At 37.7% G+C, this 25,259-nt stretch overlaps 1 protein-coding gene and 1 long non-coding RNA gene across 3 annotated transcripts in view; one reads left to right on the top strand and one right to left on the bottom strand.

The window, feature by feature from the left end:
• LOC135966177 (uncharacterized) overlaps nt 1–4,064 on the top strand; it is a 151,456-nt gene extending 147,392 nt beyond the window's left edge. Inside the window, exon 2 of the long non-coding RNA XR_010579303.2 lies at nt 3,919–4,064. This is a non-coding gene — a long non-coding RNA (uncharacterized lncRNA). The remainder of the gene's footprint in view (nt 1–3,918) is intronic.
• Nucleotides 3,906–25,229, bottom strand: STRAP (serine/threonine kinase receptor associated protein). 2 transcript variants are annotated; one of them, XM_045366454.3, is made up of 10 exons: nt 24,798–25,229; nt 23,942–24,077; nt 17,624–17,705; nt 16,972–17,044; nt 13,765–13,861; nt 12,418–12,555; nt 9,619–9,755; nt 7,301–7,450; nt 6,340–6,405; nt 3,906–4,477 (listed from the first exon to the last, which is right to left on the bottom strand). In XM_045366454.3, exons 1-10 carry the CDS (start codon nt 24,907–24,909, stop codon nt 4,416–4,418), a joined length of 1,053 nt encoding a protein of 350 aa, XP_045222389.1. In that variant the 5' UTR covers nt 24,910–25,229; the 3' UTR covers nt 3,906–4,415. The 2 variants fall into 2 exon arrangements, with proteins under 2 accessions (XP_045222389.1, XP_073862428.1); XM_074006327.1 differs by lacking the exon at nt 23,942–24,077.
• Between the last annotated feature and the right edge of the window lie 30 nt (nt 25,230–25,259).

Raw genomic sequence — 25,259 nt, 5'->3', positions numbered from 1 at the left:
ATTTGTTAGATGTCTCCAAGAACTCTACTGATCTAGTCACCTCAATCTAAGTAACACTATGGCACACTTGCAATTAAGCATTTCTCTATTAAATAGATAACCAAAGAAAAGCTAAGCCCCCTCTTACCTGAGAATGTTCTTGCTTTAACAATGTTTTTATGGGTAACCCCCCAGTGTAACAGACAGACATGCACAGTAACATATAGTAACCTAATAGGAACCACTTTTTAAGTTGTTAATCCCCTAGGTGTAAAGCATAAGCAAGGTAGCTAGTTGAGAAATATTTTCCATTGGTCTGCTTTTTCAATGCCTCATTTTGTTGTTGCTACCTTCTGAAAAATTGCATCCATTTTTCCCCAACGTTGGTCTCAAAGAAAAGCCAGCTAAATACTTCCATGGAATTTGAGCAACTACTAAAAAATGTAATCTGTAATTTGTTACAAATTATGGTGCATCTTTACTATGCTATTTTGTAGACATTAAAAAGAATGTGTTGAACTTTACTAACATGAAAAATATTCTGGAGAATTTAATGACCACACTCAATCCTGATTTCCTAGAAGAAACCTCTGGATGACACTAAAATAGAGAAGTAATTGATTCATAAAAAGGTAAATTACTAATATTAGGAGGGAACTTGGAATAGCATGACCTACTGGAAATTAGGACCTAGAGAGGAGACTCGAGAGGATGAATGGGATGAGAAGACAAGTGAAAGCTGGATTTTTCCTGGGTAACTTGAGCCTCACACTGGCTGAAGCTGTACACGGGTTCACTGGAGAGGCAAGAGCTTTGAATAGGTTCCTGCCATGTCTCACTCTTCAGTGGAGGATGACCTGCCGCATATGAGATAACTGGAAAACAGTCTTCCTGGTCTGACATGGATTACTGGGAGATATTAAAAAGATTTGGTGAGGGACTTGTTTCAACAACTATTGAGCACTCACAACATACCAGTCACCTTTCCAGGGAAAGGGAGACTATCAATGAAGCAGAAAAACATGCAACATAATTTCAAATAGTGTTGACAAGTATGAATAAAACAGGACTAAGAAGTGACAAGAGATGGAATACAGACCGGCCTGAGGACTGAATGCAAAGAAAGGATCAGTCAAGCAAACATTAGGTAAGAGTGAACCAAGTAGCAGAAATATCAAGTGAAAGACACTTGAGACAGAAATGAGGCCACTGTGGCTAGAGCAGGGTAAGCAAGGGAAGTATGAAAAAGTCACAAAAGGTCTCAAGAGCCAACTCATTATAAGAATTGGATATAATGGGAAGCCATTACAGATCTTAACAAGGAAATCACCTAGTCTCTTCAAATCCTAAAGCAATTACCTCTCCTACTGTGTGGAGTATGGATGGGACAAGCCAGACAAATGAGTAGGGGCAAGAGGGAGCAGTTACGAAGGAACTGAGAAAGGTAGCCTGCCTAAGGTGGTTAACAATGGAGAGGAGACAAAGCACAGCTTCAGAAGTGCCCATAGAACTTGCATATAGACATGAGGATGAGAGAGAACAGAGTCAAGGATTTCCATATCTTTTAGTTTGAACAAGTAAGTATAAGTTAGTACCAGTTAGTGGAATGGGGAAAGGTTGAGGGAGAAACAGGTTTGATTAAAAAAATCAAGACTTACAATAGGTAAGTCTCAGAGTCTCATGAAAGGTGGAGCACTCAACTATGCTGTCAAACTCTGGTGCTCAAAGAGGCAGCCCAGATACACAATTTAGAACGTATCAGAAGATCCTGAATGTCCTAACAGTGGATGATATTTTTCTTTGGAGAACAGAGCTAGAAAGTACAGCCCAGATCTGAAGTCAAGAAAAAAAAAGGAGGAACTGGCAAATACAGGAGTCAGTAAGGTATAAAAAGACCTGGTCAGGCGCGGTGGCTCACACCTGTAATCCCAGCACTTTGGGAGGCTGAGGCCGGTGGATCACGAGGTCAGGAGATCAAGATCATCCTGGCCAACATGGCGAAACCCATCTCTACTAAAAATACAAAAATTAGCTAGGCTTGGTGGCGTTGCCTGTAGTCCCAGCTACAGGAGGCTGAGGTGGGACAATCGCTTGAACCTGGGAGCCAGAGGTTGCAGTAAGCTGAGATTGCACCATTGCACTCCAGCCTGGGTGACAGAGCGAGCCTCCATCTCAAAAAAAAAAAAAAAAGACCCAGGAGAGTAGTTTCATAGAAACTAAAAAAAATAAATAAATAAAAAACAAGCAAGTGGATGATTATTGAATGCTTCCGAAGGTTTAGAAAGAGAACAGAAAAGTGACCACTGCTCTAGAAACATGTACTTAAGTTTTGTTAAATTCTACTGTAGGATTCTACCATTACAAAGTGTGGTAAGCAGACTAATGACTAATGGCCCCCACAAAGATGTTCACTTCCCAATCCCCAGAACCTGTGAATATGTCATTCTATATGGCAAAAGGGACTTTGCAGACATAATTAAATTGAAGATCTTGAACTGGGAAGATTATCCTGAATTATTCAGGCGGGCCTGATATAATTACAAACCTCCTTCTAAGTAAAAGAGGAAGCAGGAGATGCAGAGTCACATTCAGAGTACGAGATTAAAAAATAGACACTGCTGGACGTAAAGAGGAAGGAACCATGAGCCAGGGAATGCAGCTGACTTCTAGAAGCTAGAAAAGACAAGGGAATAGAGTGTCCTGTAGAGCCCCTAGAAGGCTTGCAGCTCTGCTGACACCTTAATTTAAGCCCAGCAAGACCTACTGTGGACTTCTGACCTCCCAAACTGTAAGATAATAAATTTTTGTTGCCTTAAGGTACATATTTGTGGTCACTTGTTATAGCAGCAGCAGGAAACCAATACACAAAGGACTGTACCTGTACAGGGTCATTAGACTTTTATGAAACCTAAGTAGAAATTCTCTTGGTTCATAAATAACAAGCAACTTCATGATTCCAATCTGATGACACAAAACTTTATTGAGGGTAAATCAGACTCTGATTAGTCTGAGCAACTGCTGGTACAATGACAACACTGCTGCAATCCAGAGGTTCAGGCATGTAATAAGCTGACACAAAAATACTACCACTCTGTGAAAGCCTATGTGGATCACCAGTTGGCTCCCCTGTATTTCTCTTGGCCATCACAGGCTGTCACAGCCTACAGTGCTTTCTTCTGGTTATCACAAATCCTCAAAAATTAATCTTATTCTTTGGTTGACTCATATTGCTTTTAAGAAAAGTTATCAAGGGTCACTCACAAGACTGATCAGGAGAAAAAGGAAGTTGGCAAAGATGTTATTTATTCATCTCAAGTATTTCCAACTTACTCATTTAATATACCCTCTGTATTTTAAAAAATAAATTACAAGTCTAAACTCAGTTGATCCAATTTATTAGAAGGTTTTAAAAGGGCTTTCTGAATGCCACCCAAATTTAATTTAAAGAATGAGGTAAAATTCCATACTTCTTAAACCACTGCAGGTCTATAGTAATCCCATTTTTATAAAATCCATTCTATCTATCTGTATATACATACAGAGATGCCCTAACATGTATTAACGGTCATTCGATTTTAATAGTTTTTTAACGAGTGGTAGGATTTTAAGTGATCTTTCAGCTTACTGCTAAAATTTCAGGGTTTTTTTCCTATAACTAGCATGTATTCTTTAAATAATCATTTAAAAAGGCATGTCAAGCACTTCTATCCAATCTGGGAATAGAGGAGGTAAATGAAATACTAGTAAAGGATTTAAGAATTTCAAAAATTCAGTACAAGTAACTGAATCTCAATATTATAAAGTAATGTTTACTACAGATTAATCAGCATATCTTTTGCTATGATTATGATACAGAAAAACTTTCTGGCTATTTCCACTTATAAAACTCAAATTAGTAGTTTTTCCCCAAAAAAAAACAAACATTGTTTTGTTTTAGAGGCATTTTATTTAGACAACTAAAAACAATTAGATGTTCAGAAGCAGTGTACAATGAAAGAGAAATCAAACCAGTTACTTTATCATGTACTCCCTCTTCCTTACAACTGAAGCAAAAAAAAAAAAGGGCATTCTGCTTTAAGGAAAAAGATCAGAAAAATAAGCCAATATATTTTTCTTCTCCATAATAACATAAACGGCTACAAGAACCCTAATTGTAATAATAGAAATTGGATGTTGGCTTGTATATATTCATTAAAAAGATAACAGGCCACTGTACTATAAGAGGATAACTCCACCTCCCTTTATCTGACACTCCTGAGTTTTCACTTACAGGTAACACCAAGTTAGTAAGTTGTTCCAGCACTGGAGATAATTCATTTTCCTCATTATTTACTGCTGTTTCTGCCTTAAGCAGAGAGTAACTCTGGAAGGCTGATGCTTTTCTCTGCTTGCTCGTTTTAGTCAGTTGTATACTAACTGTGGCATATGATTGACGCTCAGGCCTTAACATCAGGAGCTGAAGGATAGATGCAATCTGAATTCTCTGAAGCAATTTCTTCTATAAGTTAAAAAAAAAAAAAAAAGTCGCATTAGTCAACTTAATAAAAGAAAGAAGCAAATCTACATTTCCGTGTAATGAAGGAATAAAAAAGTGTGTGTAAAGCATACTCTGGTAAGGGGAAGAAGAGAACAACTGCACATGCCACTAACAACTAGACTCATGCCATTGAAAAGGCAAAGAAAGAGTTCATGTGTTTTATCCACTAGACTCTCTTACACCGTAACTCAACCTCGAAGGGTCCCTTTCTGGCCTAAATTTTCAGACTCCAACTATCTAATAAACCCTGAATTAAAGTCATGTCTTTGAAGGACCTGGTCCTCCCTTTTAGTGATGCAAATCCTAACATTTAGTGCTATTTAAAGCAAAACATTAACCATCAACATTAAGTTTCAGCAAGAAGGTGCTTAGCAATAAAAAATTTAAGGAAAACTCTAATTGGGTAAACACCTTCCCAATCTCCCCCAAAATCATCACACCCAGTTCCTCATGGCAGCAATCTGAATTCTTCCTTACGATACCCCCACTCATCAATCTCACAATTCTAACAAGTCTAAAAGACTCTCAACTGCATCTACCTTTTTCTGTTCTCATTGCAATACCCTTATTAAAAAATACATGATAGGCTGGGCACAGTGGCTCATGCCTGTAATCCCAGCACTTTGGGAGGCCAAGGTGGGCAGATCATGAGGTCAGGAGTTCAAGACCAACATGGTGAAACTCCATCTCCACTAAAAATACAAAAATTAGCCAGGCGTGGTAGTGCACCTGTAATTCCAACTACTCAGGAGGCTTAAGCAGGAGAATCGCTTGAAACCAGAGGCGGAGGCTGCAGTGAGCTGAGATCGTGCCACTGCACTCCAGCCTGGGTGACAGAGCGAGACTCCATCTCAAAACAAAACAAAACCTACAGGATCACTCATCTAGACTACAATGCCCCCTAACTGGTCTATGTTCACTCTTGTTCCCAGGCCAATTCTCTGTACGTGCCACAGCCAAGGCAACTTTTTTTTTTTTTTTTTGAGACAGTCTCTCTCTGTTACCCAGGCTGGAGTGCAGTGGCACAATCTCCGCTCGCTGCAACTTCCACCTCCTGGGTTCAAGCTATTCTCCTGTTTCAGCCTCCTAAATAGCTGGAATTATAGGTATCCGCCACCATGACCGGCTAGTTTTTGTATTTTTAGGAAAGACAGGGTTTCACCATGTTGGCCAGGCTGGTCTCGACCTCCCAAGGCAATCTTTTAAATTCCTCTTCTTAAAATTCAAAGGTTTCTCATTGCTCTTAGTATAAAATTCTCCAAGTCCTAATACAGCAAATGAGGCCCTCAAATGATCTAGCTTCTCCAGCTTCACTCTGCCTTTGCTGTTTAACCTGGAGGCAGGGAGAAGTTCTTTTAGTTCCTCATATGCTATGCTCCTTTTTGGTTCTGAACTTTTAGTTAACATAGTTTTCCTGCTATGAACTTTTCCATCCTGTCCCTACCAATAGCCCCTCTCATGACCTCATGTAAATCACTTCTGCTCATCCTTAGTTCCCAGTTTAAATGTCACTTCTCAAGGAAGCATTTTTAAATCCCCCTTACAATAATTTGTTTGTTTTGGCATGTCTCCTAAGTTAGACTCCAAGCTCTGAAAGAGTAACCACATCGGTCATGTCCATACTACATTTCTGCACATATTACTACTATGCAGTAGGTATTTAAATATTTAGCTTATAAATATGTATATATACATGCACAAATAAAGTTTCCATTATTTAAATATGTTCATATTTAATACATTTCTTCTGCCAATGAGTAAAACTTCTGTTACAGTTCAATTTTAAATCCCCTAGGACTCTTACAAAAGTTCTTAGCATTTACCTATCTCTTCTTCTGTTGTCTCTGGAAAACCAATCTTTGGCTTTGCCAGCTCACCACTATCTTCTTCTGTAAAAAGAAAAGCAATGATGATTATATGAATTACACTATTACAAGTAATTTCTAGTGTTCAAAAAGCAAGAAGAGCAAGATAAGACTATTCCAAGAAATCGCTACAAAATATAATAAAAACAACTCATTTTTAAATAATTGTGATTCTAAAATAGTACGTCTTTCTTCAAAATTACTTTAAGGTTCACACTGCAACTACTTAGGGATTAGTAACTAGATATTTTTTATTAAGAACATGTCTACCTTTATTGGTATGGATCAGTGAGTAATACTATTCAGAGATTAGATACATTTACTTGTCTTCATATTGCCTTCCAGCAAATTTTGAATTAGAAATATTCCAGCCACAAAATGTGCTAGTATAAAAATTTAGGAACAGACTAGATTGTACAACAAAATTTATTTTATTTTTTTTGAGACCAAGTCTCATTCTGTCACCCAGGCTGGAGTGCAGTGGCGAGATCTCAGCTCAATGCATGCCTCCTGGGTTCATGCGATTCTCGTGCCTCAGCCTCCTGAGTAGCTGGGATTACAGGCACACGCCACCACACCCAGCTAATTTTTGTATTTTTAGTAGAGATGGGGTTTCACCATGTTGGCCAGGCTGGTCTTGAACTCCTGACCTCGTGATCCGCCCGCCTCGGCCTCCAAAAGTGCTGGGATTACAGGCGTGAGCCACCACACCCAACCATACAAAAAAAAAAATTTAAACAAACAAAGGAACATGACCCTTTCTCTGGCCAATTCATAATCCTGGGCTTCTCTCTGCTTAAACCATAACATATAATTTAAAATTTATAGAAGACAAAAACCCTGAAATAAAATTAATGATGAAAAATGACACAAAATCATGCATTTTAAAAATGTTATTACTCTGAATAAAAATTCTTACCAGGAAGCACACATTTCCAAAGGCCATACGTCTTTCCTACCACAGTTTGCCATAGTCTCAATGTTCCATCTTCTGAACCACTGGCATAGAGTTCTCCATCAGGACTAAATCTTACACAATGAATAGGACCGAAGTGTCCCTTGTAGGATTCTGAAAAAGAAGAGGGCTATTAGATAATTTTAACTATTAGGTTAAATATTGATATGCTGAAAAAAAAATACTGTGTTACTGGGGAGATGAAAAATTCTTAAGGCAAACATTAAAAACTGTACTTAATTTCTCATCACAAAAGTGGTATATCATTGACCCTTTCTCTGTAAGATTACTCCTTTCCAAATCTAGCACACATTCTAGTTTTGGATTGTCCCGCTAAAAAAGCAAATGAGGCTTCATGTTTCATTAAGGATGGAGAAAAAGAGGTAAATGAAAACCCCATTAATTCTATAGAAAGTAGATTTAAAGTCTTATCAGTTCAACCTCCAATTTCCACATCTTAAAACTCACTGCGGCCGGGCGCGGTGGCTCACACCTGTAATCCCAGCACTTTGGGAGGCCGAGGCGGGCAGATCACGAGGTAAGGAGATCGAGACCATCCTGGCTAACATGGTGAAACCCCATCTCTACCAAAAATACAAAAAATTAGCCGGGCATGGTGGCGGGCGCCTGTAGTCCCAGCTACTCAGGAGGCTGAGGCAGGAGAATGGCGTGAACCTGGGAGGCGGAGCTTCCAGTGAGCCGAGATCACGCCACTGCACTCCAGCCTGGGGGACAGCAAGACTCCATCTCAAAAACAAAACAAAACAAAACAAAAAAAACACCTCACTGCCTATTTCTCAGGGAACCAATTTTTATTATGACTACAGAGAGCCACCAGGTGGAGCTCTTTTACACACTTTGCCTCTTAATTTCCTACAGTCCACTAATTATTCTGTCACACAGAAAGGCTGAGATACAGGATCAACAATGATCCATAAATATTTTAATCTATGGAACCTAAAAAGAAAATGTACAGATTAGGCACATTGTTATATTCAAGTAGTGCCTTTATGTATGAACCTTTCTCATCTACTTTCTAATGCCTCATCACCTTACTAGTTCTCAAAGTCCTTTACTAGACCAATGTTCCTATTCTGTCTCCCATCTGTGTCCAATCAGAGAACAGAAAAGCTGTAAGAGTACAAAGAACACAAGGTTTTGGAAAGAGAAAGTCTGGGCAGGTCTGGTATTCACTGTGACTTCAGATCTTAGGCAAATAATTCAGTTCTCTCATCTTGAAAAAGAATAAAATATGAAACCAAAAACATTCTAAAACTTTGAAAACTGGCACTAAAGTAACAGAAAAGAGTATCTTATTTATGTTACTTCTATTCAAGCAATAAAAGTTGAACCATAAGCAATTAAAATAGATTCTGCATGGTCCATCACCAAGGTTCCATTTGTGCAACCCAGACGTATCAATGTTCCCCAAGAAACAAAACTGTAAAATTGTCTTTTGTTCTTTGGGTGTAATCTAGCAAGCTTTGTTCTTTGATTGGTAAAGCAGGACAGCTAGAAACAGACAAGAACAAGAAGAGACAGCTTATAGATAAAACTATGTATTTATAAAAACTAAATATATTTTTGAACTAAAAGCAAAAACTATTTGGGAAGGCTAAAAGTAGATACTGAGAACCACATGTACCTATGTGAAATACCTGGTCCATCAGATAAATATACATTAACTTCAAATTAATCCACATGCCTTCCCCTTCCCCTTACTAAGGACTGTTATCATGAAAATGAAAACAAAACTCAAACTCCAAAATAGAATAAATAAAAAGTCGATAAAAATAACTCCCCAATTCAGATTCCTAAAGGTGTCCCTGTAATATGCTATACTGGTTTTCCCCCACACACTGTTCTTTATGGAGTCTCAGGGATTCCTAAGTTGGCAACAAGGAAGATGGGCCAAGTAGATGGGGTTACACACCCACAGCATACTTCAGAAAGAATGGATCTCCTTTCATCTGTTTAACATATGACTTTGACATAAGATTCCCCCCTTCCTCCCAGCCAATAAAGCCTAAAACTCACTGTACGGTAATACATTAGGATAATGATGTACTTCAGTTAAAAGGTCAAATTTTTGCATACTTTGTTTACAGATCTAAAAAAAAATCTAACCCAAATGATTAAAACTCCTTTACTTTTTCACTTGTAAGCACCAAGCTTAAGTTAGCTAAAAAATTTGCTTTCAACATGTTATATAAATGAGGTGTTAATTACTGGGACTTAACATATGATAAAGGTAACCACATCACTGTAAGGGGACAACTCACCTAATTCTTCTCCACTATTATAATCATACTTATAAAGTTTAAAATCTTCACCACCTGCAACAAGAAATTCTTTCTCAGGATGAAGAGATGCAGAATTGATGGTTGCAGGAGCTTCAAAGGATTTAATTGGGTCCAAACTGAAAAAAAATTTAAGTAGTATTTACAAATCTTGAATATTGTATAAATAACGAGTTACATTTGAACTGTTCTTAAACTCTGAAACCCAAGGAACAATTAAATACTCATTTACTCAAACATAAACACTGATGTAAAAAAGCTCTGTTAGCCAAAAAAAAAAAAAAAAAAATTCAAACGGGTACTATGCCCAAGTGGAGTTCATCTCAGCAATACAAAGACATTTTGATAGAGGGATACCCAGTTTATGCAGTGGATGTCTTCCCGGAAATGCGTGTGTTCACTAATTAAAACAGTATGAATAATACATTGGGATTTTTGCTCTTAAATAAATTTCACCTGTATTGTTTCAATTTTCTTTCTTTCTTTTTTTTTTTTTTTTTTTTTGAGACGGAGTCTCGCTCTGTCGCCCAGGCTGGAGTGCAGTGGCGCGATCTCGGCTCACTGCAAGCTCCGCCTCCTGGGTTTACGCCATTCTCCTCAGCCTCCTGAGTAGCTGGGACTGCAGGCGCCCGCCACCACGCCCGGCTAATTTTTTGTATTTTTAGTAGAGACGGGGTTTCACCGTGGTCTCGATCTCCTGACCTTGTGATCCGCCCGCCTCGGCCTCCCAAAGTGCTGGGATTACAGGCGTGAGCCACCGCGCCCGGCTTGTTTCAATTTTCTACAAGCACATATTATCTTTGTAAATAGAAAAAGTTGTCACAGTAGGTAATTAATATAAAGGATTATTTATATATTATTATTAATTGGTGAGTTAAGCTCCTCAGTAAGATAAACTTCCAATGTCATAAAATATAAACTGCTAAAAACAGTTATTATTATAAGGCAGTAAAAGACTAACAAAATTTGGGGCTGTAGTTATATAATAAAAATCAATGCATAATAACAGCTTCATCTGAAAATTAATTACAGTTTAGACATTAGCTTTTTCAGTTTAACCCTAAAAATCATGAAAGGCCTCCAATACAAAACATGATATCCCAGCTCCTAAATACTTCCCATCATCATATACTTTAAAGCATGATAATTAAAGTTAGTCATGACTTATGCAGGATCATTACATAGCAACTTGCTAGCTCTAATGCTAGAACATTCAATGGGTCAGAAAATTTCTGCCACCAACATGGGATTTGCCTAACTGCAGGAGTGAGTGAAGAGCATTAATATACTAATTGATAGCTCCAGGAAATAGTATTCTATTATCAGTTTATTGTATGTGTATTAACTCCTTGACAGTCTTAATTGCTCTCCTCCAATTTTACTGCCTTTTCTTTCTCCCAGTTTAGTGAAGTTTGACTCTGCAAGTAGCCCTTTAGACACAAGGTTAAGACACTGGTCAAATATCAATCAAAGTGTAATGTGGTATAATCTTTATGGAAATCAATTAAGTGTCATGTACAACTAAGAATTTTAAACTCATTTCTACCCTTTGAACTGACAATTCTACTTACAGGATCCTATCTACTGTAAAGAAACACTCAGAGATGTACCAGATCATTCACCATGATGCTAAAATAGGGAAACTAACCCATAATTTAGTACAACCTATAATGCAATATAGTGTATCAAGTAAAAACGTTTTCAAATGGCTAATATTTTTAAATAAATCAAAATGATACTCATTATGGTCCTAATAATTAAAGAAAAAAACACAAATACTGTACACCCACATATATAACATAGAGAAATGGACTAGCAAAAAATATAACTACCATTAACACTCTTGCACCTATGGTTATAATATTATAGGTACTTTTTTTTCAATTATGTTATATATTCCAGTCTTTCTACAAGAGTATTTACTACATTTACAGTCGCAAAATTCACATCTGTTTAAAAAAATCATTTAGGAATAGAAATAAGATTATTCCTTCCCTAAAATTTTAAGGTGAAAATAAATAGTAGAATCAAGATCACACTGTTTTTTTGTTTGAGAAAGACTCTGCTCTGTTACCCAGGCTAGAATGCAGTGGTGCGACCTCAGCTCACTACAACCTCCACCTCCTGTGCTTAAGCAATTCTCCTGCCTCAGCCTCCCAAATAGCTGGGACTACAGAAAAGCTAATTTTTCTTCTTTTTGTATTTTTATTTTAGAGACGGGGTTTCACCACGTTGGCCAGGCTGGTCTCGAACCCCTGACCTCAAGTGATCCGCCCACCTCAGCCTCCCAAGGTGCTGGGATAACAGACGTGAGCCACCACGCCCAGCCCGCAATGGTTTTATCTAGTAAAAAAACATAAATTACATTACCAATCCAGCAGTTTTTGCTTTTTCTTTTTTTTTTTTTTTCTTTTTCAGAGGATGTTTTGCTCTGTCATCCAGACTGGAGTGCAGTGTCAGGATCACAGCACAATGCAGCCTCAACCTCCCAGGCTCCAGCAACTCTCTCACCTCAGCTTCCCAAGCAGCTGGACTATAGGCATGTGCCACCACGACCAGCTAATTTTATTTTTTGTAGAGATGGGGGTCTCACTGTGTTGTCCAGGCTGGTCTCAAGCCATCCTCCCACCTCAGCCTCCTAAAGTGCTGCGATTTATAGGCATTAGCCACCATTCCTGGCCTCTTTACTTTTAAAAAAAAAGTAAATATCTTTCCATTTTTAAGTAGCCAAATTGTCTTTTGTTACCTAAAACAGAAAATGAAAGTATTTCTTGGACATACCTTACTGCACTATGAAAAGCAATAGATCGTCCATAAGTTATAACCAAAATCTCTCCCTCAGGAATATATTCCATACTACTAACAGACATATTAAAATTTAGAGATTTTACTTCTGTCATGGTAGCATGATCCCAAAGTCTGCAAAATAAAGATAAAAATATGATGATGTTTACTCATGTCAGAAAAAAGCTTATAAATTCTAATTACATCTGCAGATTAGCCAAAGAAAGAACAATCACAATTACAGAAAAACAACATTCATTCCAAGTCACAATTACAGATGATAAAAAGAAATTCTGGGTTTCTATATACAATGTCAAATTATGCATGACAACAGCTTTTAAGTAAAATCAACTTTAATACCTACATATACTTCCCAATTTGGCAAAACTACATAAGACAAGTTCGAATCTAGTCAATTTCAGCACTGCTATAAATAGTGGTTCTTACACTCTGTTTTTGTGAATCTAGCAATAGCTACACATCTTTCCAAAGAAATATACATCAGGTGTCAGCAAACAAGATTTTTGTATAGAATTTCAGAGGCTTCATGGACCCTCCCTTTAACCTGCCCACAGACCCAGGTTAAGAACACCTGCTTATAAGAGATCAGGATTTAATTTTCTTCTGAATTTTGCTGTCTGTATATACAAGGTGAGCATCCCTTATAGAAAATACTTGCGACCAGAAAGAAGTTGGATTTCAAACTTTTTCGGATTTTGGAATATTTGCATCAGACGCTTACCGATTGAGAATCCCTAACCTGAAAACAGAAAATTCAAAATGCTCTAATGAGCATTTCCTTTAAGCATCAAGTCAGCACTCAAAGTCTCAGATTTCAGAGCGTTTCAAATTTCAGATTTTCAGGTTAGGGATACTTGACCTGTAATAGTAAATAGCTCCAGATAAATGTGACCTGGGTGCAACTTAAATTTTAATGTTCAGAACATTTTTTGCACATAATATTAAATGTATTTAAAATACAAGCTCTAAGGTAAAATATTTTTCAAATTTTAAGTTTGTTTTTTGTTTTTGAGACAGTCTAGCTCTGTCACCCAGGCTAGAGTGCAATGGCGCAATTTCAACTCTCAGCAACCTCTGTCTCCCAGATTCAAGTGATTCTCCTGCCTCAGCCTCCCGAGTAGCTGGGATTACAGGTGTGTGCCAGCACACCTGGTTAAGTTTTGTAATTTTCATAGAGACAGTGTTTTGTCATGTTGGCCAGGCTGGTCTAGTACTCCTGACCTCAAATGATCCATCCACCTCACCTCCCAAAGTGCTGGGATTACAGGCATGAGCCACCATGCCCAGCCTCAAATTGTAAATTATTAAAAAAAAAGTACTTACCGAACAGTTTTGTCATCAGCAGAAAGAATCTGTTTATCCTCACTGCACCACAGAGCTTTTTTTATACCAGAAGTGTGACCACTAATTTCCTTAGGTTCTTGAGATAAAACAATTAAAAGTATATTTGTTAATACATGATTTTTTTAACTGAACAATATTGAAACTATTATATATTTTAAAAAACACACATTTTAAATTAGACTGCAACTTTTCAAAGCCCAGCCCAATTCAAACCTGATATTTATACAGAATACAGTTAGTTTTTCCATACTGGAACATAAATTTACCTGCATGACAGGGACCCAAGGAACTACTATGCTTGCTATATGTAGCTGAGTGAATGCACCACTCACTCCCTCTAGGCTAAATTTCTGCACAACTGATAATATTCAAAAGCATTATTGTATCGCCATGAAATAAAATAATAATTAATGTGGCATAATTTAATAAGAACATGGACCTAGGAACAAGATAGTTGAAACTGATTCTAGTACTATGGCTAACTCTGGGACCTTCATCCAAGCAGCTATTGATAGTAACTAATAGGAAGTAAGAGTTAGAAGGAAAAAGGGAAACAGAAAGTGGGACAGCAATTCCCAAGAATGTTTCTACACTGTGAGGAAAACATTAAAAAAAAAAAAAAAAAGGAAGGGAGCTTAAATCTGTAGGAGATTATCCTTTCAAAGGACTTCAAAAAACCCTCACTGCTTTCTCTAGGGGCAAAAGCAGACACTGGAGGCAATGCCATTCAACACTATTTTCACCTTTGGGCATGTTACTTAAGTTTTTAACTTTATTTCCTTATCTGTAAAATGAGATAACAATGGTTACAAATGAGGATAGTGCTTAACAGATAACCTGATACACAGTAAAACCTCACTAAGTTGCTATCATTTCTGCTGCCAGCACAGCGAGAAAGAGCAACTTTCATAAAACAGCTTTGGGAAAGGCAGAGTATGAAAAATGTCCACCCAATCCCTGAACTACCTTGCTTTGACCCAATCCCTGAACTACCTTGCTTTGACCCAATCCCTGAACTACCTTGCTTTGCTGAATGAGTTGACAGATTAAGTGAGGTCAGAGTCCTTTCCTATGCTTTGGCATAAATTTATCAAAAAAGAAAGCAGAAAAAAAACCCTACATGCAACGGAGAATAAAAAAATCTGTAAATGGGCTTTGTTTCCTCACCTTAAAAATGTTTTCGTAACAAACTACCCTAACACTAAAACGTAAAATATTTTAAAAAGCTCTCAGAAATGGAAGGTATCTCAAGAGAACAACTGCTTAATTTCCAATGCGGTTCTGACTCTTATTACTCTTTTCAATGTTATAGATTTATGACTACATAAATGCCCACATAATAAAATTTCAAAGATACCAAACATATAATAAAACAAAATTATGTTTGTCATGTTTTGGTAGCTAAGTATATATATATGGTGAGGGCAATGATTAAAATATTATAAAATAAAGTATGTAGAGTGGGGATGACACCTATAACTTCTGTAAAATGAGAGAATGCATAAAGGATTTCACCACCAAAATGTTAAAAAGTACACACCATAAAACCGCCTTAACAAAATTTAAAAGCGAATGATAAATTGGAATTCAATAAAGAATCTTTAAAAACCAGTAAGAAAAACATGAACACAACAGATAAATGGGCCACGGGTAGACAGGCAATTATTTCATAAAAAAGGAAATACGTTAAAATGGTATTCAACAGCATTTTAATCTCATGAATTTTCGCATTAATACAACAGAATTATTTTCTTAAATTGACAAAGATAAAGTTAATTATCAGTGTTCACTAGAACATGTTGGGTATAGATACATATATATACCTATACTTTGTTGGAAGACATTTTGGTACTATCTATCAGTGGCTTCCAACAATTCATTTTTTTTTTTCTTTTTGAGAAGGAGTTTCGCTGTTGTCCCCCAGGCTGGAATGCAATGGCACAATCTTGGCTCACTGCAACCACTACCTCCCAGGTTCAAGCGATTCTCCTACCTCACCCTCCTGAGTACCTGGGAATTACAGGCGCCTACTACCATGCCCATGCCCAGCTAATTTTTTGTACTTTTAGTAGAGATGGGGTTTCACCGTGTTGGCCAGGCTGGTATCAAACTCCTGACCTCAGGTGATCCGCTCACCTTGGCCTCCCAAAGTGCTGGGATTACAGGTGTGAGCCACTGCACCCGGCCACCTTCCAGCAATTCTACTTCTCTTTGTCCCACCAATTCTACTTTGCTTAGTTATCTTAAGGAAATCATTATGAAAATATCTGCAACTACAAGGATGTTTAGCATAATACTGCTTTTAACATTTAAAATTTGTAGATAGCCCAAACAGGCCAAAACAGGAAACTAGTTAATTCACTTATGATATATCCACAGGATGGAAAACCAGAAAGTCATTACAAAGAGTTCACAGACTATTTAGTGACATGAAAAAACTGTAATTGCAGATTTTTAAAAATTCTTTCAAATAGCTAATATATTTACATGGTTCAAAAATGTAAGCAATATGTGCACACAACTGAGAATTCCCACCATCACCACCTTCTATAAATAACCACTCTTTCTTACCAAAAAATAGTAACACTGTTCTACAGTGTTTTAAAACTTAATATAATGATAAAATTTTTTGCCATAATAAATTTTCAATTTGGGAGGTTATACAATAGCAACGTGGCAGATAAACTGTTTTTTTTTTTTTTAAACTGCAGGATAAAAAAGACTGAAAGTTTATAAACCAAAAACGGGTGAATTATGTTTTAATTTTCTTCTTTGTGACTAATTTTTTTTTTTTTGAGACGGCATTTCACTCTTGTTGCCCAGGCTGGAGTGCAGTGGCGTGATCTTGGCTCATTGCAACCTCTACCTCCCGGGTTCAAGCAATTCTCCTGCCTCAGCCTCCTGAGTAGCTGGGATTACAAGCGCCCACCACCACACCTGGCTAATTTTTGTATTTTTAGTAGAGACGGGGTTTTGACAAATTGGCCAGGCTGGTCTCAAACTCCTGAACTCAAGTGATCCACCTGCCTCAGCCTCCCAAAGTGCTGGGATTACAGGCGTGTGCCACCGTGCCCGGTCATGACTATCTTTATTTTCCAAATTTGAGTACTGAGCATGAAATCCTTTAATCAGTTATTTAAATTTAAAAAAAGTAAAACTACAAGCTGATGTTTAAATTATGCTTACCGGCTTCGGGTTTGTTCAAGTCATATATGCGTAACAGTTTATCCTGTCCCCCGGTTAACAAATAATTACTATCCTGAAAACACAAAATGTGAATAGGTTAACCATTTTAATAGTTATTTCTCTTTCAAACTTCAACACCAAATAAAATCAAAATCTAGCTCACAGACATCACAAAGAGATGCAAGACATAACCAATTACTTCTGAGAAGATACTGTGGAACAGCTGCCCTCTCATAACTACCAAGCCTTGTGAGCTTTCCAGTGGGCAAAAGCGTTACATTACGCTACATATACATGAACTCTCCCATTCTCCCCTGATCCTACTCCTCTCCCTTGTGAGAGGCCCTTTTCTGATTATCTGAAATTTATCTTCTCACTTCTATTAGTAGGTGAGAAAGGTTACTTGAGCTTTTCAGATGTTTTTTGCTTGTTGAAGGACTGGTACTTGTTCCACGGTATCTTAAAAGCTTGACAGGATTAACCATGAAACAAATTCATAGAGCTTAATATACAATCAAATTAAATATGAACCAAGACATAACAAATATTCCACACAAAATATATCAAATATACACACCAATCAAATATAAAAGCATTGTCACACTATATAATAGCAACTTAACTTGCTAAAATAAATTCAATTTTCTGATACCTGCGTGAAATCCACAGTCTTGACAATGTGTTTATGAGCCAGGGTCATCAATTCATCTCCTGAGACAGCATCCCACACTTTGCTAAAAGTAAAAAAGGAAAAATTAGTACGATAAATATTACCCAATAAATTAAAAGGATAAATACAATTATAATATTGATGAGTACCAAATAAGTTAGATATGTGAAATGTTACATAAATGTATTATAAATCTCCTTTATCTCTAATATGCCTCACAGACTTCATTTGATAAAATATTTAAATAAGCTTAAAGGAAAAGAAATTTCTTTGTAAAAACTTTATAACCAATCTAATTTTCTTTGACAGTGGAAAAGATATGAACAATTTAAGAAAGATTCATGAACCAACCCATCCTACTTACTTTTATTTTAGTTGATAGCCATAATATCCCTTTAGCAAGACAGTCACACATTTTAACCAATTTTTAGTTTCACCATGCTAATTTTTTCTCTATTCTCCACTCAGATGCACAACAACAATAACAAAAAAAAAAAAACAGAAATCCTTAAAAATTTTACAGGGGAATGAAAAGCCTTAAATACAGGTTAAATAAAATTTTAAATTAAGATAGTGGAGAGACAATGTCCACTTCATCTCTTCTTCAAAGCTGACTTAAATTTTCAAACTCTAGTACAGTTAACTTCCCCCAACTATCAGCCTTTGATTATATAATGCTAACATTGAGAATTTTAATCTTTACATTGTTTTTCCTGTACTACCCCACCCCAAAATACAAGTTGGTTGTAGGTATACATACATATATATGTGTGTATATTCCAAGCGGGTAATAGTTGAACAATACAAAATTACTCTAAAAGGGTTCCCCGAAATAAAAAAGCTTAAGGAAGGGGGGAAAAAAGTTGATTTTAGATCAGAACAGGTCAGTGAAAAATAAACAAGAAAATTTTGCAGACAGGGAAAAGAATTGCTAAGAGTGAAGAAGCTATGTCCATAGAGATTTCCATTTTAATGCAACTGATACTTATTTTCGGGAACACAGTGGGCAATGAAATGGTAGAGGGAAAAAAATCAGAGAAAAGCGAGATATATCTTTTCTTTTGTTTATCCAATAAATACATAATATTTTAAATATATATCATTCTATACTTAGTGCTAAGGCACAAATGGGAGACAAAAAATACCCCACAGTAGGTTCTTGCCCTAGTAGAGCTTTAGCTGAGGAGAAAAACATGCATTAAATTACACATTTAAGAAATATAATTAAAAGACATATATGTGGCTATAAAAACTCAGAAAAACAGCACTTAGATATTGTCCAGAAAATCTATGTAACAGAGCTAGTCATCGGAAGAAGCAAAGAGAAATATATCAGGGGAAAAACAAGGGAAGGCTATTCTAGATAAACATTAATAGCATCTGCAATGTGGTTAATAAATATGAAAGACCATCTAATAGGAATGCTTATGATACACTACCACAGCTTGCAACATTTAATAATGTGGGTCATACCAGTGGCTGAATAAATATGTTCTGAAAGAAATAATGTCAACTATAAGTAGTCTTGCTACTAAACTCCCTAGTATTCATTTCTCTTTGCCCAGGAAACCTACTCCTCTCTCCCTCATTCCAGTGTAACTCTCTAGCCCCAGTCTACTTTCCCAACCTCATTTTATATTGTTTCTCTGAGTCTAGTCACATTAGATTATAAACCATTCCTCAAATAACTTATGTATTTTCTTCCAGGCTCCTATGTTCTTGTTCATAGTATTCTCTTAAGTCTGTATTTTACATTCTTAGCTATTAAAGTTCAACTCACCCTTAGGGCTCATTTCAAATGCTATCTTTTCTTTAAACCTATTTATCCTCGACTCTAATAATTAACCATTCCTTTCTGTTCTCCTACAGAACTCCACTTATTACTGTGTTTAAATTTGCTTTGCTTTTTGTTTACATATATCCTTAATCACAGGCAAATGCATTTCATGGTTGTGATAAGAGTTCACAAGTATTAGAATGACAGAAGGCATCAAAAGTGAAGAAAACAACAAATGTATCTAAAATGACTATTCTAGTTATTCACAAGTCTCAAAAGAAATCTGGGCAATGTCCTTTGATATGCTAATTTCCAGTATATTAAATAATCTCCCATAAACTTAAAACCTCTCTTTTTTCTTTTTGAGACAGGGTCTTGGTATATAGTCCAAGCTATATTTGAACTCCTGGCCTCAAGATCTTTCCACTTCAGCCTCCTAAGTAGCTACAGGCTAATGCCAACATGCCAGCTCTAAAATCTTAAGATTCTGCTTAGACTGTGTCTATTCAAAGGTGAGGAAAGAGTTGGAGTGACCAAAGCAGGAATATTAACCAGAGAGGTAATGTGTCTGCGGTTTTTCCTCCTATTTAGAAATAGTACTAAAATAGACGCATGACACTTTCTGACATGGCATGTACTAACTCTGGCAGATTTCCAACATTCACAGTAAGAGCCCTAAAATGGATCTAATCTAAATGTTTCCTAAGGTATTATTCAATCTCCAGGCAAGAAACTGGCATATATTAGTTGGCCACAGGGCTCAAATCAAGACAGTAAAGCGCTATTAACCATATCCTTTCAGCAGCTAACCCTCCAACATTTATTTTCTTCACATCCCACGAAGTACTTGTCATCTCCTTCAACTACTGATACCTCTTATACCCCATTTTCTTGCAAATAATAATGCTGCCTGATACTTTTCATATCCTCAGAATGAACTTACCATAAGTCTCGTAATAGGAGCTGCTTAACTTCCTTATTTAAACCTTCAACAAAACAGGCCAGTTTAAGATTTTTTTAAAAACTGCCTAAATACCTGAACATGTTGACCAAGTCATCTAGGAGATAATACCATTTTTGATTTATCAAGAACCTTATTAAAACTAAAATTAGGTATTTCTATTGGCTTTACAAGAAAGAAAGAGTGATACATTTTCATTACCTATAAATTCCTGGGCCCAGTCCCAGATCTACTTAAGCACTCTCGGGAGCACAGCACAGAATTATCTTTAGTTTGGCACTCTTCCCAAACAGATACAAAGAGGATGGTGTTGTAGGGACACTGTACTCAACACTGGACTCAACTGCCCAAATTACTCCAAGATAACATTCTACACTAGTCCACAGACCTATTCTGCCAAATTTCTCCACTAGAAACAGGACCAAAATCCACTTCTAGATGACCACACCAGAAATGAGTTTTCCAAGAAACATAAGAATGGAGGGAAAAAAAAGATCTTTCTAAAAATGCTTTATACCAACTATGACTAATCAGGTAGGCTGTGGGGAGTAACTTCTTGGAGAGAACACACACACACACACACACACCACACGAAAACACACTCCTACACCCCATAGACAAGACATAGAGGAAATGAGGGATAAATCTCAAGTAGCATTTATTGAGCACCTACTATGTGACAGAGATCATATTGGACTTCAGGGATATATGGTAGAGAAAGAGCTCTCTGTTCCTCCAATAATCTCATGGGTCTTAGTCCCATTTTACAGACACGAAAACTGACGTTTAAGAAACATCCTGCCATGGTGGGCAGATCGCTTGAGCCCAAGAGTTCAAGACCAACCTGGACAACATGGAGAAACCCATCTCTACAAAAAACACAAAGATTAGCCAAGCACGGTAGTACACGCCTGTGTCACTACTCAGGAAGCTGAGGTTGGAGAACTGCTTGAGACTGGGAGGTAGAGGCTGCAGTGAGCTATGATCACGCCACTGCACTCTAGCCTAGGCACCTAAGACCCTGATTAAAAAACAATAATAATAATAACCCTATGATGATCAAACTGGAAATACACAACATAGTTTGCACATGAATGCAAGCCCACCTAGTGCCAATGCTTGTTACCATTTTCCACTCTAACACAGCACCTAAAGCCTTAACTGAGGGGGGAAAAAAAATCACAAAAATCTTCCTACTTGACATTTAAATCCATTCAACCTTCCTTACATGAGGCCAAATGGTTTCAAGGCTTTAGCCATATTAGTTTCAAAATAATATGTGATTTTGATCAAGTGCGGGTGGTAATAGTTTACATGGTAGCTATCATTGTTACTTTACATATGTAACACTTTCATAGATGTAATGGACTTCAGGCAATATTCTAAGTATTTGAAACATATTAACTTATTTAATATTCAAAACCAACCTATGAGGTAGGTACCACGACAGAAAAGAAATGGTTAAAGTGCATGAGGCCACTAATTCAAATACAAGTCATCTGGCTCCAGTCTTCATGCTCTTAACACCAGTTGTAAACACAAGACATTGAGACTTGAAATGTTAAAAAAGCATAAAGACAACACTGTTTCAACAAACAAGAGCATACAGTCACGTATCCGCCACCACAATCAATCAGCCTTCATTTTCTCATTCTAAAATTGGTATGTTTAATTTACTTAAAAGGAAGGAGGCAGCACATTTACAATTCCTCCTTAGTGTGAGGTTGTTTAAAAAAAAAAAAAAAATCAAAGGCCAGCCACAGTGGCTCACACCTGTAATCCCAGCACTTTGGGAGGCCAAAATCACTTGAGGTCAGGAGTTCGAGACCAGCCTGGCCAACATGGCAAAACCCCATCTCTACTAAAAACACAAAAATTAGCCGGGCATGGTGGCGCACACCTGTAGTCCCAGCCTCTCAGGAAGCTGAGGTGGGAGAATCACTTGAACCTCAGAGGTGGAAGTTGCAGTGAGCCGAAATTGTGCCACTGCACTCCAGCCTGGGCGACAGAGCAAGACTCTGTCTTTAAAAAAAAAAAAAAAATCAACACCACTTGTACTCTCTAGCCTCTTAAATCTAATAAATTTGTGTATGCACAATAGCTCTTGATATTGCCTTCATCAGTTTAAACAATGAAGTGTCAAATTCCTAAGTTACAAATACCAAGTAGGAACTGGAGAAAACAAGATTTTTAATACATGATATATTCCCAAAAAGGCAACGAGGGCCACTGTAGGTCAGTTTAATAACATAATTAACAGCCAAAAGTCAGAACAGGTAAAGTATATTTCTGACAACAATAAGATTAGTATAATTAGATTGTAGGTTTATGGTGTGCAATGGGAGAGGATGATGTTGATGAACTAGGATGAAGCAAACTGTAAAGGGCCAACAATTGAAATGTGTCCTTTAGGTCAGCAATTCTACGACTGCATATCAGGAAAGAAAAGGAGGGAAGAAAAATAAAAAAAACGCCAATGATCAGTATGATCAGTACTCTATCCCTAAAGACCAATCAAACCAGAATTTCTGTACCAGGCACAATAGTTCATCCCCAAAACCCCAGCTCTTTGAGAGGCTGACGCATGGAGGCCAACAGTTTAAGACAGCCTGGGCAACATAGCTAGATACTGTCTATATACTAAAAAGTATTTTAAAAATTTTTCAATGTAGTAAAAAGTGTAAATATATATATGCATAGAGAGTAAAAAAGTAAAAAAAAAAAAGTTTTAAAAATCCAAATTTCTGGGACACATACCATTTGAATATTTGAAAAGTTCTCCAGATATTCTAATGTATGTCAAAGGTCATGAACTACTAAAATGGCAAAGGGAAGACAGCAAGATCATTAGGTAGAGAAGTGACATGATCAAATACATTTTTAGGAAGACAACTGGCAGCAATATGGAATATGAATAGGAGGAAAAGAAACTACTGAAAGTTAAAAATGATCCTCAACTAAGGCAGTGGCAGTTACTACATGGAGGAACATTGTAGTCAGGAGACATCCTGCTGGCACAATCAAAACAGATGATGATAATCTCGATGTAAGGGAAAATCAAGAATGCTTTAGATTTCAACCTTTAAAAACTTAGGAAATGAAGAGCAGTTGAGTTTTGCTTTGTTGTTGTTTTGTCTTTTTGTTTGTTTTTGACACAATGAGTTTTAGTGATGCCTACAGCCAGTTAACAAAAACTGGGATTGAAATAAAAACCTAGGGTCATCACTGTAGGTTATCACTAAGGAGTACACACAGAGCAGCATTCGTAAAGGAGATCAACATTCATTATCTGGAGCGTTTGTTAATGCAGATTCCTGAGTCTCAATCAAAATATAAGGAGTAAGTCATTTAGGCCTCTAAAAATTTTGAGAACCACTGAAGACAAAAGCAGCACACAGGACCACGATGGACCAGGATGGAATTTTGGTGAGATCAAACATCATGCGTTCTATATGGCAGCCAGCGAGTCAGAATTTTATGAATATCTGAGACTGAAGTTTTTGATTATTTCAGGACACAATCTACAGAGAACACCAAAGTTAGCCATCTTGGCTACACTTACGCTGTGAAATCTGCAGCTGCTGTAGCTGCTTTGGTGGCATCCTTATTCAGTGTTGCACCCCAAACAGCACCTTTATGACCCAAAAATGTTCCAATCCAGTCTCCTGTATCTCCCTGGCGTAGCATAGGTTTACCATCTAGAAAATATTTTTTAAAACATGTAATTTATAAGTTCGGATTAAAGTCTAAGATTCAAATGTAAATATACAATGATGTTCAATGACGAAGTGGAAAAATTGTTTCAGCTATTTAACTATCACCACCGATTGAAGTCACTACGGAATGTCCAGTAATAATTAACTGAAGAGCTGAACAGATCATTTTCCCTGAAAAGCATCTGTAATTTGCTGGGAATACTGATCTGCGTCGAAATAACTTAGATTTTAGTCTTATTTTGGACAAACATTGTAGCCTAAATCTGTTTCCCATTTGAAAAATGAGGCTAATACCACAAAGGAATACCCAGTGAGACAAGAGCGAACATCTTTGTAAGGTATCGCACGGCCTGGCCTAATTTCTCCTTTCCCCAAATCCTTGACAGCTATTTACAGTGTTGTCCCGAGAGTCTAGGCAAGTGCTGTCCAGCTCCTTCAAAAATAGCAATAAAAATAAAATAAGGAGAGAGGTCTTAGCTGGGGGTAATAGTTTCTACATAAGCGTCCGGAGGCCTCTCGGCTCCAGCTGCGGATTCCCTAACACACTCCTTTCTCCACTGGACCAGTGTTGGCCCTCATCTCAGATGTTAATATCGCCCCCTCCCCGCTCACCACACCACAGCTCAGCACTGGAGAGTGCGGGTCCCAATCCCTTTCGGCCCAGTCCCAGCCGTCGGGGACCAGGATTGAGGCCTTGCTCACCTTTGCAAGCGCTGATTAAGAAATACCCATAAGGCGTGATGCCACTGAAGGCCAAATCAACCACGGGACGCGTGTGGCCAGAGCAGGTGAGCGGCGTCTGTCTCATTGCCATGGCGGCGGCGAACCCAGCGACCGGACTGGCGAGCTGAGGGTCGTCGTTGTCTTTTCTCTCTTCTGCTGCAGCGCCTCGGGCTCCTCCAGGCCCCCGCCCTGACACTAGGGCTGGGCTGGGCAACAGGAAAAGAAGGGCAATCCGGTGGCACCGAGGTTAGGAAGGGGTGAGGGAGGGGTCAGGGAGTCTGCTACCAGCAAGCAACAGTCGACGAGGGAGGGAAAGGGAGGGAGGGAGGAAAGTAGGGGATGGGGAGAAGCAGAGAACCGGCCCAGCCACGATTCACACCGTCCACACCGGTATCGGCAGGAAGTGACGACGTAAATGACGCAGAGCACCCGCCGGAAATG

This window comes from Macaca fascicularis, chromosome 11, assembly GCF_037993035.2.
Source record: "Macaca fascicularis isolate 582-1 chromosome 11, T2T-MFA8v1.1".
NCBI classification, from domain to species: domain Eukaryota; kingdom Metazoa; phylum Chordata; class Mammalia; order Primates; family Cercopithecidae; genus Macaca; species Macaca fascicularis.
This window is presented reverse-complemented; position numbering and strand designations above follow the sequence as displayed.